The sequence below is a fragment of the Pristis pectinata genome, chromosome 10 (assembly GCF_009764475.1).
Source record: "Pristis pectinata isolate sPriPec2 chromosome 10, sPriPec2.1.pri, whole genome shotgun sequence".
Lineage (NCBI taxonomy): Eukaryota > Metazoa > Chordata > Chondrichthyes > Rhinopristiformes > Pristidae > Pristis > Pristis pectinata.
In genome coordinates, this window is record NC_067414.1 from 84,501,537 (window position 1) to 84,514,823 (window position 13,287).

General features: G+C 39.1%; 1 protein-coding gene across 2 annotated transcripts in view; it reads right to left on the reverse strand.

Moving 5' to 3' along the window:
* Nucleotides 1–413: 413 nt before the first annotated feature.
* The window catches only part of wasf1 (WASP family member 1), a 69,409-nt gene continuing 56,535 nt past the window's right edge, over nucleotides 414–13,287 (reverse strand). Inside the window, exons 5-9 of one of the 2 annotated variants that reach the window (XM_052024716.1) lie at nucleotides 8,890–9,004; nucleotides 8,392–8,561; nucleotides 7,794–7,985; nucleotides 4,293–4,909; nucleotides 414–1,351 (exon numbers count right to left, since the gene is read on the reverse strand). In XM_052024716.1, coding sequence (XP_051880676.1) covers nucleotides 1,194–1,351; nucleotides 4,293–4,909; nucleotides 7,794–7,985; nucleotides 8,392–8,561; nucleotides 8,890–9,004 — 1,252 coding nt within the window. In that variant the 3' untranslated portion in view covers nucleotides 414–1,193. The remainder of the gene's footprint in view (nucleotides 1,352–4,292; nucleotides 4,910–7,793; nucleotides 7,986–8,391; nucleotides 8,562–8,889; nucleotides 9,005–13,287) is intronic. The other variant, XM_052024717.1, reaches the window with a different exon arrangement.

Below are 13,287 nucleotides of genomic sequence, written 5' to 3' on the forward strand. Positions count from 1 at the left end.
AATCTACCTTGTCATGGCCCTTGCACCTTATTTGTCTACCTGTACTGCACTTTCTCTGTAACTGTAATACTACATTTGGCATTCTGTTACTGTTTTCCTTTTGTACATATGATCTGTCTGAATGGCATGCAAACAAAAGCTTTTCACTGTAAATGTGACAAGGCAATTATCACCTTCAAACTTCAAGGAAGGTAGTTAGCAATTTTAAATGGCACACATTTAGCATGATGACCCTCCCAACCCACATTTGACCCATTTTATAATCAGGTGCAAAATAACCTAGTGACAAAAAACAAACAAATATACCTCGTGAATTTTCTGAATTATTACTTCATGGCAACAAAACTACAAATGTAACTAAAGGCACCAGAATGATGTATAAATTTTAAAGCAGAATATAATCACTAAAGAGATTTCAAACAAACCGATTTATTAAATACAGTAAATGCCAGAAAATGCATTTGTATCACTTGCAGTTAAATAGGTAATGTAGTGTCTTCTAATCAGTAGTTTTCACAGATGAGCACATGTGCAGGCAAAATAGTACATTCAACCAAAAATTAGTTGTATTTAAATTATTAATGTTAGAGTAAGGCAAGTCACAACAATGTAAGAAAGACTTCTATTTATTACAGGCAGTCCATTTACTCATGATGGAGTATTAGTGCATATGGTTTGTTTACAGAGTACTAACTTGGGCAATGTTTTCTACAAGGGTAGGTTGTCTCTCCACATCTGAAACAACTATAGTGCAAGACCTAGCTTACAAATAGCATTTCTAATGTGCTTTAATAGTACAAATTAGAGCTGCCCTTCAATTTAGGTACAAATATCTTTTTTCAAAGTCCAGTGCATTCAGACAAAGCACAAGATTCCTAAAATAGGTCCTGTAGCAATATACAGTGTCCCAATTTTAATACTTAGTGGTTTGTTTTTGTTCAAAAAAAATACACTCTCTCCACAGAACTGTAACCAACACACAAACATCAGCCTGAATCAAAAGTAATGCATGGTGAACCAAAAATTATTTGTGCCTCTCCCTCCCAGAAAACTGCTATCAAGTGTCTGTTAAGGTCAGTGTTACAAATACAAACCCCGCAACCCCCCCTCCCACCCCCACTATGAAATGTGGATACATTCCCATGGAGTACCACAATGAATGTCAACACCAAACTCCACACTGTAGAAATTGATTATTCCAGCCAGTCCACCTCATCAAATTCAGAATCATCTTCAGAATCACTGTACTCCACTGCAATACGCCTGGATAGAATGGTGGCAACATCATTTCCAACTTGTTCATGTTTTGCCTCCTGTTCACGCTGTTCTTCTACCTTGCGAAGTTGAATGCCTACCAATAAAGGAGATTATTCAAACATTTGATGACACAATCTAAGATTTCATTTTCATTGAAGGGTTTATCAGATGAATGTGCCATGAATTCTGAAGGGGATAAAGCCATATTCAAGAATAAACACAGCAGTGTACAATTACATGACTGTTCTACACTTAGGCCATTATATACACCAGAATATACATGCGGTATATATAACTTATCCAGATAGATTTAAACTTTTCCTTTACATTTAAAGACTTTGCATTTTGCTTTGAACATTTAATGTATATTTGAATGTTTCTGCATGTCAGGATATCCAAATGCATTCAAAAGATTCTTGACAGGTTTGATAGGCAAGCCAGAGCATGAGTGGAAGTTTTTGCCCTTTCAGCCGTTCTGTGAAGGAACTTATCCTGCCCCTTAGTTCATGAAGGTCGCCAAGGCCACCATTTAAGATTGGGATATGTTTACCAGAAAATTGACCTTGATAAATCTGGAAAAAGTACACAGCTCAGTAGTGAGTGCAGATAGCTTGCTACTGATAGCGATTTCTATCATAATATTTCAGATAATGTAAGGAAAAAAACATGTTCACTTGACTGCAACAATTTCTTAACTTTTCTAGAAATAAGACAACAAACCCTAAACTGGAGAACTTATGAGTGTACAAACTGCCAGCCAGCCTCCTTCAAAATATAATCCACCCAGGTAACTTCCAAACACCCCATCCCCTTCCATTTTCCCCCCAGCACCAGCTACAGGTGATCAGCAAGTGCAACTGGTATCATGTGGCAGGGGCTGAACAAGCTCTGCAGAAAGAATTACTTAGACAGCCAGTTAAGCCATGCTCTCTGAATTGCTGGTCATTTGATATCCCAAAATTTTAAATAAACCATTTCTAACTTAAAATTGAAACAGAAAACCCTAAAGCAATCAATTATACATGAAACAACTGCAGTAAATAGAAGTATTTTAACTTGCACTCTCCTGCAACCATTTCCTCCCATTCCAATGGATGGGCTTACTATTCTTGATGCAGCTTCAGCAGATTATGCAGGGCAAGTCCTAAGGAACCTGCTGAAGTTCACACTCTGCCACTGGCTCTACATAGAGTCCAAAATCACAGCACATTTGGCAAAACCATGGGGCCAGTTGCCCCGAATTTCCAAACTCTCATTCAGATCTCTGCTAGCTTTCTTGTGGAATATTTCAGCAAATGTTACAGAACCTTCACTTCAAATAGCAAGAAAAAAAAATGCAAGAGAAAACAATATCAAGTGACAGAGAAAACCGATATGGTTTAAAGGAGGTCTGAATTAATTTTTTTTAAAATGTGAAGTGGGAAAGAGAATACACCTTTCTAGAATCAGGATAAGACCTTTGGGAAAATAACTAGATGGAACAGTATGTCAAACAATGCATTCTTATAACACCTTCAACATTGTGGAAATATCAAGGCATTTAACGATTAACAATAATTATTTCAACATAAGGTCATTGAAGGCGATCTCAAGATACTGACCAAAACATAGTCATGGAGCTACCATCGGGCAGGAGGTACAGAAGCCTGACGTCCCACACCACCAGGTTCAAGAACAGCTGCTTCCCTTTAACCATTCAGTTCTTGAACCAACCAGCAAAACCCTAATCACCACAGTTTAGCAACACTATGACCACTTTGCACTAAAATGGACTTCTTTTTTGTTCTAATTATTTTCTCTCTTGTAAAAGGAAGTGTATAATTTATGTTTTGCTTGTGAATTTTGATCTCGAAGGGAATCGACTGGTGGGGTGGGGGTGGGGTGGGATGGGATGAGAGCAGGAAAGTGTGTTGAGGGGATCAGATCAGCCATGATCTACTTTGCACTAAAATGGACTTCTTTTTTGTTCTAATTATTTTCTCTCTTGTAAAAGGAAGTGTATAATTTATGTTTTAATTGTGAATGCTGGTTATATGATGCTATGTGTCTGTGATGCTGCTGCAAGTTTTTCATTGCACCTGTGCATACATGTACTTGTGCATATGAAAATAAACTTTCACTTATCACAATAAACTTGACTGAAAGGAATAAAGTGAGAGGTGGAGGGGAAATGCTAGAGCTTAGGGCCTAGGCAAATCAGGAAAATGACGACTAACATTGAATTGACTGAAATTATGGATACAAGATGCAAGAAATGGAGGACTGTATTCTGTAATGAGTGCTGCAGCCATGAGGGGCAAGGTGAGTCAGTGATTTGAAAACAAGGATTTTAAAACTGATGCTGTTAGGAACTAGGATAGCTGGTAAGCACGGCTTGGTGGAAGAGTTCAGATATGGAAAATAAGTTTGGATGAGCAAATGTTAATGGAAGCTGGAAGATTGGAGGTGAGGAAGCAGAATGATCAAGTTTAGAGATAGCAAAAACATGGATCGCTTTCCGAAGAGATGAGACAGGGTTGATTTGGGCAATGATATAGTGGTGGAATTAGATCATTTTAGTGATGAGTGGGTGCATGGTCAACAGCTCATCTCAGCATCAAATACAAATTTGAGGTTGTGAGCTGTCTTTCTGTTTCAGGCAGATGCTAAGAGGGAAGGGAATGATGGTCAGAAAGCAGAGTTTAGAAGAGGGATCAAAGGCAAACAATTTCAATTTTTCACAATTAGTTGTTTAATTTCCCAAATAATTGAAGGAAATTTCTGCTCAACCTACACTGTTGGGCAAGCTGTGTGACAAAACAGAGGGAGCAGAGAGATCAAGTGGTGCTGAGGTAGAGCAAAGCGTCAGCAGCATGCATCTGGAGTAAACGACATTGCCAAGCAGTAGCACGTAGATGAAAAATGGAAGATGCACAAAACACGAGTTACCATGTGTACAAAATTCCTACATCATGACTTGGTCTCTGTATACATTTCTAATTGCAATAACATACATTTTCAAAAAAACTTGAATATGGTAATATCATGCAACTTACCCTTGCGAATTGCTTCAAGTAGAACACTCCTAGCATCACTTATCACTGGCAGGGAAGATGGATGTCGTTTGGCATCAGATCCTGGATGTGCTTGGGAAGGAGATGATGGTGGGACCAAGGGAATAGGAGGTCTAGAACCAAAGGATGGTGGAGGAGGGGGACCAGGTGGTGGTGGGACAGGTCCTCCAAGTGGTGAAAAGGATCGTGGCCCAGATGGGGGTGGGGGTGGTGGTGGAGGAGGAGGAGGAAGCCCTTGTCCTTCATTTGTCTGAGCTGGAAAGGTTGTCATATCAACGACAGGTGCTGTTACAGAAACTGGAAGGGAAGGCTTTATTAATGGGGGAGCCACAGGAGGAGCAGCTGGATGAAGTACTCCAGGGGCAATCTGAAGAGGTGTTGCTGGGGGCATTGATACCACAGGCTGAGAAACCAGAGGAGCAAGTGGAGGAGTAGAGTTGATGGTAGCTTTGACTGAAGCTCCTGGCATAGTGACAGGAAGAGGTGGTGGTGGCGGCGGCAGTGGAGGAGGGGGAGGTGGAACAGCAGGGCTCACAAAAACTGTTGCCTTGCTTGTTGCTGGAGATCTAAGTCGATGATCCATCAAATCAGAATTAGAACTGAAAAGGAAAGCCAAGACACTTAAAATTAAATGACACTTTAATCAAATATATACAGAAGCAAAAGGAGGTTTGCTTTTCCTAAAATGACTGCTCTTCACTAGAGCAATTTACTAGTTTGAACCCCAACTCAGTCTCTTCTTTATAGCCTTGCAAAATTTACCATTTATCCAATTCCCTCAAAGGCCATAATGGAACCTGCCTCCACATCTGCAGGCAATACATTTCAGATCCCAACTACAGGTTAGTTAAAAAGTTTCTCCTCACGTTACAATTAATTTTCTTCTTTATTTTGTACCTGTGACCTTCAGTCCTTGACCTTTCTGCTTGATTATTAAAAATCCTCAATGGGTGTAAATTGGATCCACAGTTGATTCCAGCCATATGCATGAAGCTTTTAATTGATAGATGCTGTCTTCAGATTGCTTATAGGACTATGGATAGTTTCCACTAAAGGGCAGGTACATGGGAACTATATTCCCAAACCCATATACCATGCAGAGGAGGATGGCTAGTGTCAAACCTATAGTGAAGACTTCAAAAAGTTTATACTGCTTTGGCTATGAATGAAAGGCAGAAGTATAAAACAAGAGTCTTTAATTAATCCTCAAGATTATAAAGACATCAACTACACAACCCTCTATAGCTCCCAAAATCATTTATTTAAAAAAAAATCAGTCATGGGATATGAACAGCACTGATTAGGCTAGCATTTGTCCATTTCTTATTGCCTTGAGTAAGCAATGTTAAGAACAGAATGGCCATCAGAAAAAGTTGTCAAGAATGAACAAATTTCTGTGGTCTAGAGTCAGGCAAAGATTTCCTACCAGAAAGGGCATCAGTGAAGCAGCTACATTTTCACAACAATCTCATGATTTTATGGTCACATTGACAGTTGTTTATTTAATTAACTGACATTAAGTTCATCAGCCCCTGCAGTAGATTTGAAATCATGCCACTGGATCGATATTCCAGACCAATGAAGAGAATTGCTGCTTATGTGGAGAAAATCAAGTATTATATAAAAGAGGGTAAAGGAAAGCTTAAAAGTGGATTGGAGAAGTAATGTGTGGTATTGGCTTAAAAATAGGGTAGTTATGCCTTAATAAGGATCTGGAGTACTGTGTGGACTGTTGGTCTCCTTATTTAAGGAAGAACATTAATACATTGAAAGCAGTTCAGTGAAGTTTCACTAGAATAACAGGTGGATTGTCTTCTGAGGAACAGTGAGTAGGAAAGGCATATCTGCTGCAGTCTAGAAAAGAGGCAACTTGACATGTAGAAGATCCTAATTATCTTGACAGGGCAGATGTGGAGAATCTAGAATTAGGAGTTATTCATTTAAGACAAAAATGGCAATTCTTTTCCCTCAGTTTTGTTGGAACTCTTTTCCTCAAAGGGCAGTGGAAGCAGAGTCTTTGAATATTGTCGGATATAGATAAATACTTGATAAACAAGAAAGTGAAAGGTTACCATGGGTAGACAGGAATACAGAATTGAAGTTACAATTGGATCAGCCATAATCTTATTAAATGGCAGAGCAGGTTTGAGTGGCTGGGTAGTATATTCCTGCTGCTAATTCATATTTCCGTATGAGTTAATGCAAATCCAGAATGCCTACTGGACAGAGTTTTGATTTCTTGAAGGAGTTATGTAAACTTTACAAAGGTTATTTGATCTTTGAGATCCCTTTATCGATGTTGTACGTCAATGAACATTGAATTAAAATCATGGGAATCCAACAAATGCTTTGGGACAACAGATCTACAAACAAAGTCCTTGTGCAAGAGCCACATAGGTGAATGAGGTACAGGAAGTGGGACTATCCACATTGCTCTTTCAAGGGACTTGGATAGACTTTATAGCCTGAACGTGGTCCTCCTGTAATTCTACAGGAAATTTTCACGGAAGATTAAGAAAATTGAGCAACCTGCTTGCATAATTAAAAGGGATCAGTTAATTTAGTAAATCTGTAAATCCATTTTACTTTAACACTGGGTCTTTTTCAATGTCAAAATGATGTGCACAGACATTTTAAAAGGCAAGCAGAATATTTTGATGTATGCACAAATAATACTATAAAAGTTGTATATAATAGTAATACAAGTATGTGGGACATGCTAATATACTCCACTCAGGATTGAACAACAAGAGGGATGTGCTCACCTGCAGGAACTCCTTGGTTATTTAGCACTTAAAACTAGCACGTTCCAGTAAATGGCCAGGCTGAGGGAACGGCAAACCAACTCTTGACTGACCAGCATTTTTGATTAACTGGCAAGCTGAATGCTTTGTAAGAAATGGAAATTTTATAAAGTATGGCTTGAGTTGATGGTAGCACAGATGTTTTTTTGAAACCAAATGAATACTTTGGGACACCAGGTTAAAGTGATTGGGTAGGAGACAACTCAGATAGAGATAATTATACACAATCAATGAAATGAACAGGCTTGGTCAAAACAGAAAGTTCTTGTATTTCAAATAATTGAGATGATTAGTGTTTTCAATTTGGAGAAAATTACTTGCAGTCGGCTGATTAAAAACCAGAATAGTCACTTAGCCTTACCATCCACTGCATTGGTGCAGGTGCATGATGTACCAACAACACAGAAGAAAAACTGGTTAAGTATAAAAAAATAATGCTGTCATTCCAAACAAAGGCAGAGATGAAAATAGGGCAGGGCAGCAAAAAAAGAATGTGATGAAATGTGCAAGAGATTATAAATTAGGAGTTGATCAAGTTGTTGTAACTTTACTTTGCGATTAAAATAATGCAAAGCATTTCTTATTTTGCAATTGGCACCACTGTGGAGGCATAATCAGATGATTCTGAAATTAGCCAAAACTCAAAAGGTAAATAAGAACCGCAGTGAATTTTAGTTACCTAAAAGCTGGAAGCACTGGCTTCATTTCAACAGCTGTCTGTACTGGTGGTGGTGGGGGTGGCTCATGTGGTCTTGAAACAAAGAGTTTGTCACTTATACCACTGGGATGTTCAGTAACGTGCCTAAAAGGTACTGTCGACTGTACAAGGTGATCAAGATGGTCCTCATTATGTTCAATGCATATTTCCTTCCTTAAAAAGGAGAGAATTATCATGAGTTTTATATTCTCTTTACACAGTACACATCACCAACTGGATCTCATTTGGCGAGATATTTCTATATTTCTAAAGGCCTTTGTACTAATACAAATTTTGCATTTCGTTTATTGGAGGGAGCAGGAAATAACCATATCTGGCCAGTAATATACTACAACTCAATCATTCAAAGCAATGAAGCAGTGCATAATTTAAAATATAATTTTCATTTAAAGTAGTATTATTGTAACACTGAAAATATTAAAGAGTTTTCAATTCTTCAACATGCTATTTTGAGTGAAGACAAACACAAAAATCAGATAAATGCATTTCATTTTACAATCTGACTTGCACAATAATGTGCATGCTTAGTTTAGAGATTCCAAACTGAATTGGTACAAACCTTGGTTCAGGGTACACTGGTGGTCCATTGATATTATCCCTGTTTTTCTGTGGAAAATCTCCATCAACAGCAAGTTCCAATCCTGGTGCCTGTTTTTCCCATACTTTTCGCCTGTCTTGAGGTGCTCTAGGCATTTTGTCAGGTTCTCGAGGACGATCTATTGGTTTCTGCTATGGGTAAAATTTAGTAATAAGTGAGGTATCTATGTGGCATTGATTCACAATTGTAGAGTTAAACTAAGGAGAGAACTTGGGTAGCATTCAAAAAGCTAAGTGATTTATTTTATGATCAGCTACATATTTAATCATGTCAAAAAATACTAAATCTAGGCTTTGCAGAAAACTTAAGTGCATCTTCCTGAGCCTGTTAATCAATTCTAGCAAAGACCTGGATTTCACATTTCACTAAAACTTAAAATGATTATACAAATTGCCTGCATTTATTCTTTCAATGCATTTAAACATGCACTTCAAATTTATAAATTTAATGAAAGAGAACCTTTTGTTTCCTCTCTTTCCTTTTATCTTCAGTATCCTGAAGCATCTTCTCTTTCCACAGATCAAAGAAATATGATGGATTTGTGTAGAACTTTAAGCCATCTTTACCATCATCTCTGCAGAAACAACATTCAAAATCAATATTTTTTTACTGCACACTACAAATAAAAGTTACAAGCCATTCAGAATGGGCACTTTTAATTTTATAGTTCAAAGAATGCTTTCCCTGAAGGGATTAGTATACTTTTATATACAGTGGCATGCAAAAGTTTGGGCACCCCGGTCAAAATTTCTGTTACTGTGAACAGCTAAGCGAGTAAAAGATGACCTGATTTCCAAAAGGCATCAAGTTAAAGATGACACATTTCTTTAATATTTTAAGATTACTTTTTATTTCCATCTTTTACAGTTTCAAAATAACAAAAAAGGAAAAGGGCCCGAAGCAAAGGTTTGGGCACCCTGCATGGTCAGTACTTAGTAACACCCTCTTTGGCAAGTATCATAGCTTGTAAACGCTTTCTGTAGCCAGCTAAGAGTCTTTCAATTCTTGTTTGGGGGATTTTTGTCCATTGTTCCTTGCAAAAGGCTTCTAGTTCTGTGAAGATTCTTGGGCCGCCTTGCATGCACTGCTCTTTTGAGGTCTATCCACAGATTTTCAATGATATTTAGGCCATGGCAAAACCTTCAGCTTGTGCCTCTTGAGGTAGTCCATTGTAGATTTTGAGGTGTTTAGGATCATTATCCTGTTGTAGAAGCCATCCTCTTTTCATCTTCAGCTTTTTTTTTTTAAACAGACGGTGTGAGGTTTGCTTCCAGAATTTGCTGGTATTTAATTGAATTCATTCTTCCCTCTACCAGTGAAATGTTCCCCGTGCCACTGGCTGCAACACAAGCCCAAAGTATGATCAATCCATCCCCGTGCTTAACAGTTGGAGAGGTGTTCTCTTCATGAAATCCTGCACCCTTTTTTCTCCAAACATACCTTTGCTCATTGCGGCCAAAAAGTTTTATTTTAACTTCATCAGTCCACAGAACTTGTTTCCAAAATGCATCAGGCTCGTTTAGATGTTCCTTTGCAAACTTCTGACGCTGAATTTTGTGGTGAGGATGCAGGAAAGGTTTTCTTCTGATGACTCTTCCATGAAGGTCATATTTGTGCAGGTGTTGCTGCACAGTAGAACAGTGCACCACCACTCCAGAGTCTGCTAAATCTTCCTGAAGGGCTTTTGCAGTCAAACAGGGGTTTTGATTTGCCTTTCTACAATCCTATGAGCAGTTCTCTTGGAAAGTTTTCTTGGTCTTGACCTCCACCATTTCTTAATTACATTACGAACTGAGGAAACGGCTACCTGAAAACACTTTGCTATCTTCTTATAGCCTTCTCCTGCTTTGTGGGCATCATTTATTTTAATTTTCAGAGTGCTAGGCAGCTGCTTAGAGGAGCCCATGGCTGCTGATTGTTGGGACAAGGTTTAAGGAATCAGGGTATTTGCTTTATATCACCTGGCCTTTCCTAACGATGACTGAACAAGCCATTGCCCTAACAAGCTAATGAAGGTCTGAGACCTTGGTAAAAGTTATCTGGGAGCTCAAATCTCTTGGGGTGCCCAAACTTTTGCATGGTGCTCCTTTCCTTTTTTTCATTCTAAAATTGTACGAAACAAAAATAATACACTAATCTTGCTTAAAATGTTGAAAAGAATGTTTCATCTTTAACTTTATGACTTTTGGAGATCAGTTGATCTTCTACTCACTTAACTATTCACAGTAACATCAATTTTGACCAGGGTGCCCAAACTTTTGCATGCCACTATAAGTGGTGCTTCAGTTGTATTGAGTATTGACCAGACCCCAGTTGGAGTATCATGTTCAGTTCTGATCATCAAACCTCTTTACTCCTTTGGAAATAGACACAGGACAGACTCACTAGAATACTACTAGGGATGCAAGGGTTAAATCATGAAGGCAGGTTAAACAAGACTGCTTTATGTTAGCCTGACAGATGGTGGAGAATGTGTTTAAACTTAAGACACATGTGGAGATGTAGAAAAATTATTTTCTGTACTGGGAAATCCAAATCAAGGGGTATAATAAAGCTAGGGCTATGCTATTTAGAAGGCAAATTAAGCAGGAATATTTCAGTGAAAATTTGGAACACTCTCCCAAAAGACTATATGACAGAACTATTGAAATTTTCGTTATCACCAACAGATTGGTGTTAGGCCCAGATATCAAGATTTGGGAACACAAGCAGGTAAATGGAAATGTGTAGATCAATCATCATCTATATGAATACAGAACAGACCTGAGGGACTGAATTCCAACCAGTTACTGTATTCCTAATACTAATAGTATTTGTGTTAATCAATACATTAATATCAGGCAAGAACCAGAAACAGTCATCGTTGATTTGCTCCAATATCTCTTACCCTGTCACGTCAGTATGTCATCAACCCAAACAGTTGGAACACTAACTGGGGTACTGAGAAAGGACAGTTTGTGCATGGCTGTGATTCTCTGTGGTTAAATAGGATCAATATTTGCTATTAATGTGGTGGGTTAAATGATCATTTTACTGAGACACCCAAGGCTACGCTGGAGAAACCACGTGTAGATTGGGTAACCGCGTTGCAGAGCACCAGAGTTCAATCTGTCAGTGCGATATGGAGCTCCCAGTTGCCTGCTACTTTCGTTCCATTCCCACACTGACCTATTCACCTGTAGCCTTCTGCAGTGCAGACTTGAGGAACAGCAACTTATCTGTTTGGGCACATTGCACCTTCCAGATTCAATGTCGATTCCTACAACTTCAATTAAGTCCCTTTCTGTGTCCATATCAGAACTGGCTATTTCTGCTGCAAGTCATCCATCTGTGATATTAGCTCAATGTTTCCCTTTCCACTAGCATAGCATGACCTGCTGGGTATTGTCCTACAGCCCTGCATTTTTGCCACTTCTTACATTCCTTTGGTTGTATTCCCACTAATTGCTTTCATCCCTTTTTTTTCTTTCATGGCATCCCTGGCCTCACCCTATCAGTGATATTCCCCTTGTCCTGTCTACCTCTCACCATGTTCCTTGCAAGAAAACTGGCTTGCTTTCTCTTTCCCAATACTAACAAACAATCTTTGACCTGAAACATTAACTAGGTTTTGCTTTCCATAGCTAATGCCCAACCTGCTGAATGGTTTTAAGATTTCCAGAATCAATTTTTGATTATTAATAGGAAAATACCTCTTCGATCAACATACCAGGGTTTTTGATAAGGCACAGTTCATAATTGAGTAGAAGAGAACATTCAATGTTCCTGCTTAGCTCACCTCAAGAATAAACCACTCGTCATCTACTTCCTTAATCTATTTCTGCCACCTAGTGGCTGAAATAAATCCTAGTTACCACTCAGTAACAAAAATTCAGAAACTAAACATTTCAAAACATTGGAATCTACTCAATGGGTTCACTAATTCCAGATATTTACGTAGAAAACAATTCTTCTTTGTGGCCCTCCTAATGATTAAAATTGGAGTTCACTGACTAAATAAGCCTATTATTTAAGGGGGATAAAGATCATTAGTTCAAAACGACACCGGCACAAGTCTTTCTATCAAGTGAGATAAAAGTCCTCCCCAGGTTACAAACACCCGACTAATGGACATCCTGTACACATGATCAAGTGTTTGGGTGACTAGTGGAATGGATGGAGATGGATCTGCTGGCTGATCCGGGGCTCCAGGCATCTTCTGCTGGGTGGGAACAGGGCATCCTCCCCCCACCGAGCCACAACAATCGAGTTGAGCAGAGCTGGAAGCACTCAACAGACTCAACTCATTCACTCACTGAGTCATCGAAAGCTAGCTGATGGTGACAGATCTTCCTGTGCCTGTTCGTTCTCCCGTCACAGCTGCTTCTGTGATCCTCTCCGACTTTACAAAACATCCTAGGGAATGGAACCCTATCGTAACCTGGGGGACTGCCTGTATCAAGATCTTATCACTAGTAGTTCATTTTCAAAAGAAATTGTATATGGCAAATAATGATAAACTTCTAGAGGCCCTTAGAACTTAGAACAAAGTTAGTTGGATTTGATTTGCTGCTCATAGCCCCTGCTTTCCTGAACTTCTTGGTTGGATGTAAAGGGCAAAACAACTGACATGCCATCCCTGATAGTCAGGGGCAAGCCCCAACCAATGAGGGGGGCTTAGACAGTGTCCTTATGAGGCTCTACCCTAAAATGCCCTAAACAGCCTTTCACAGGAAGCAAAGCTCAGGGTCGAATCCCACAACATGTCAATGTCAGTCAGGTTTTGCAACAGTTCCTTAAGACTGCAGGCAGAGCAGAGTGCATGCCAGAGAGGGGCCAAACCACCAGACTCAATACTTGCACTGGAGGTGGCAGAGC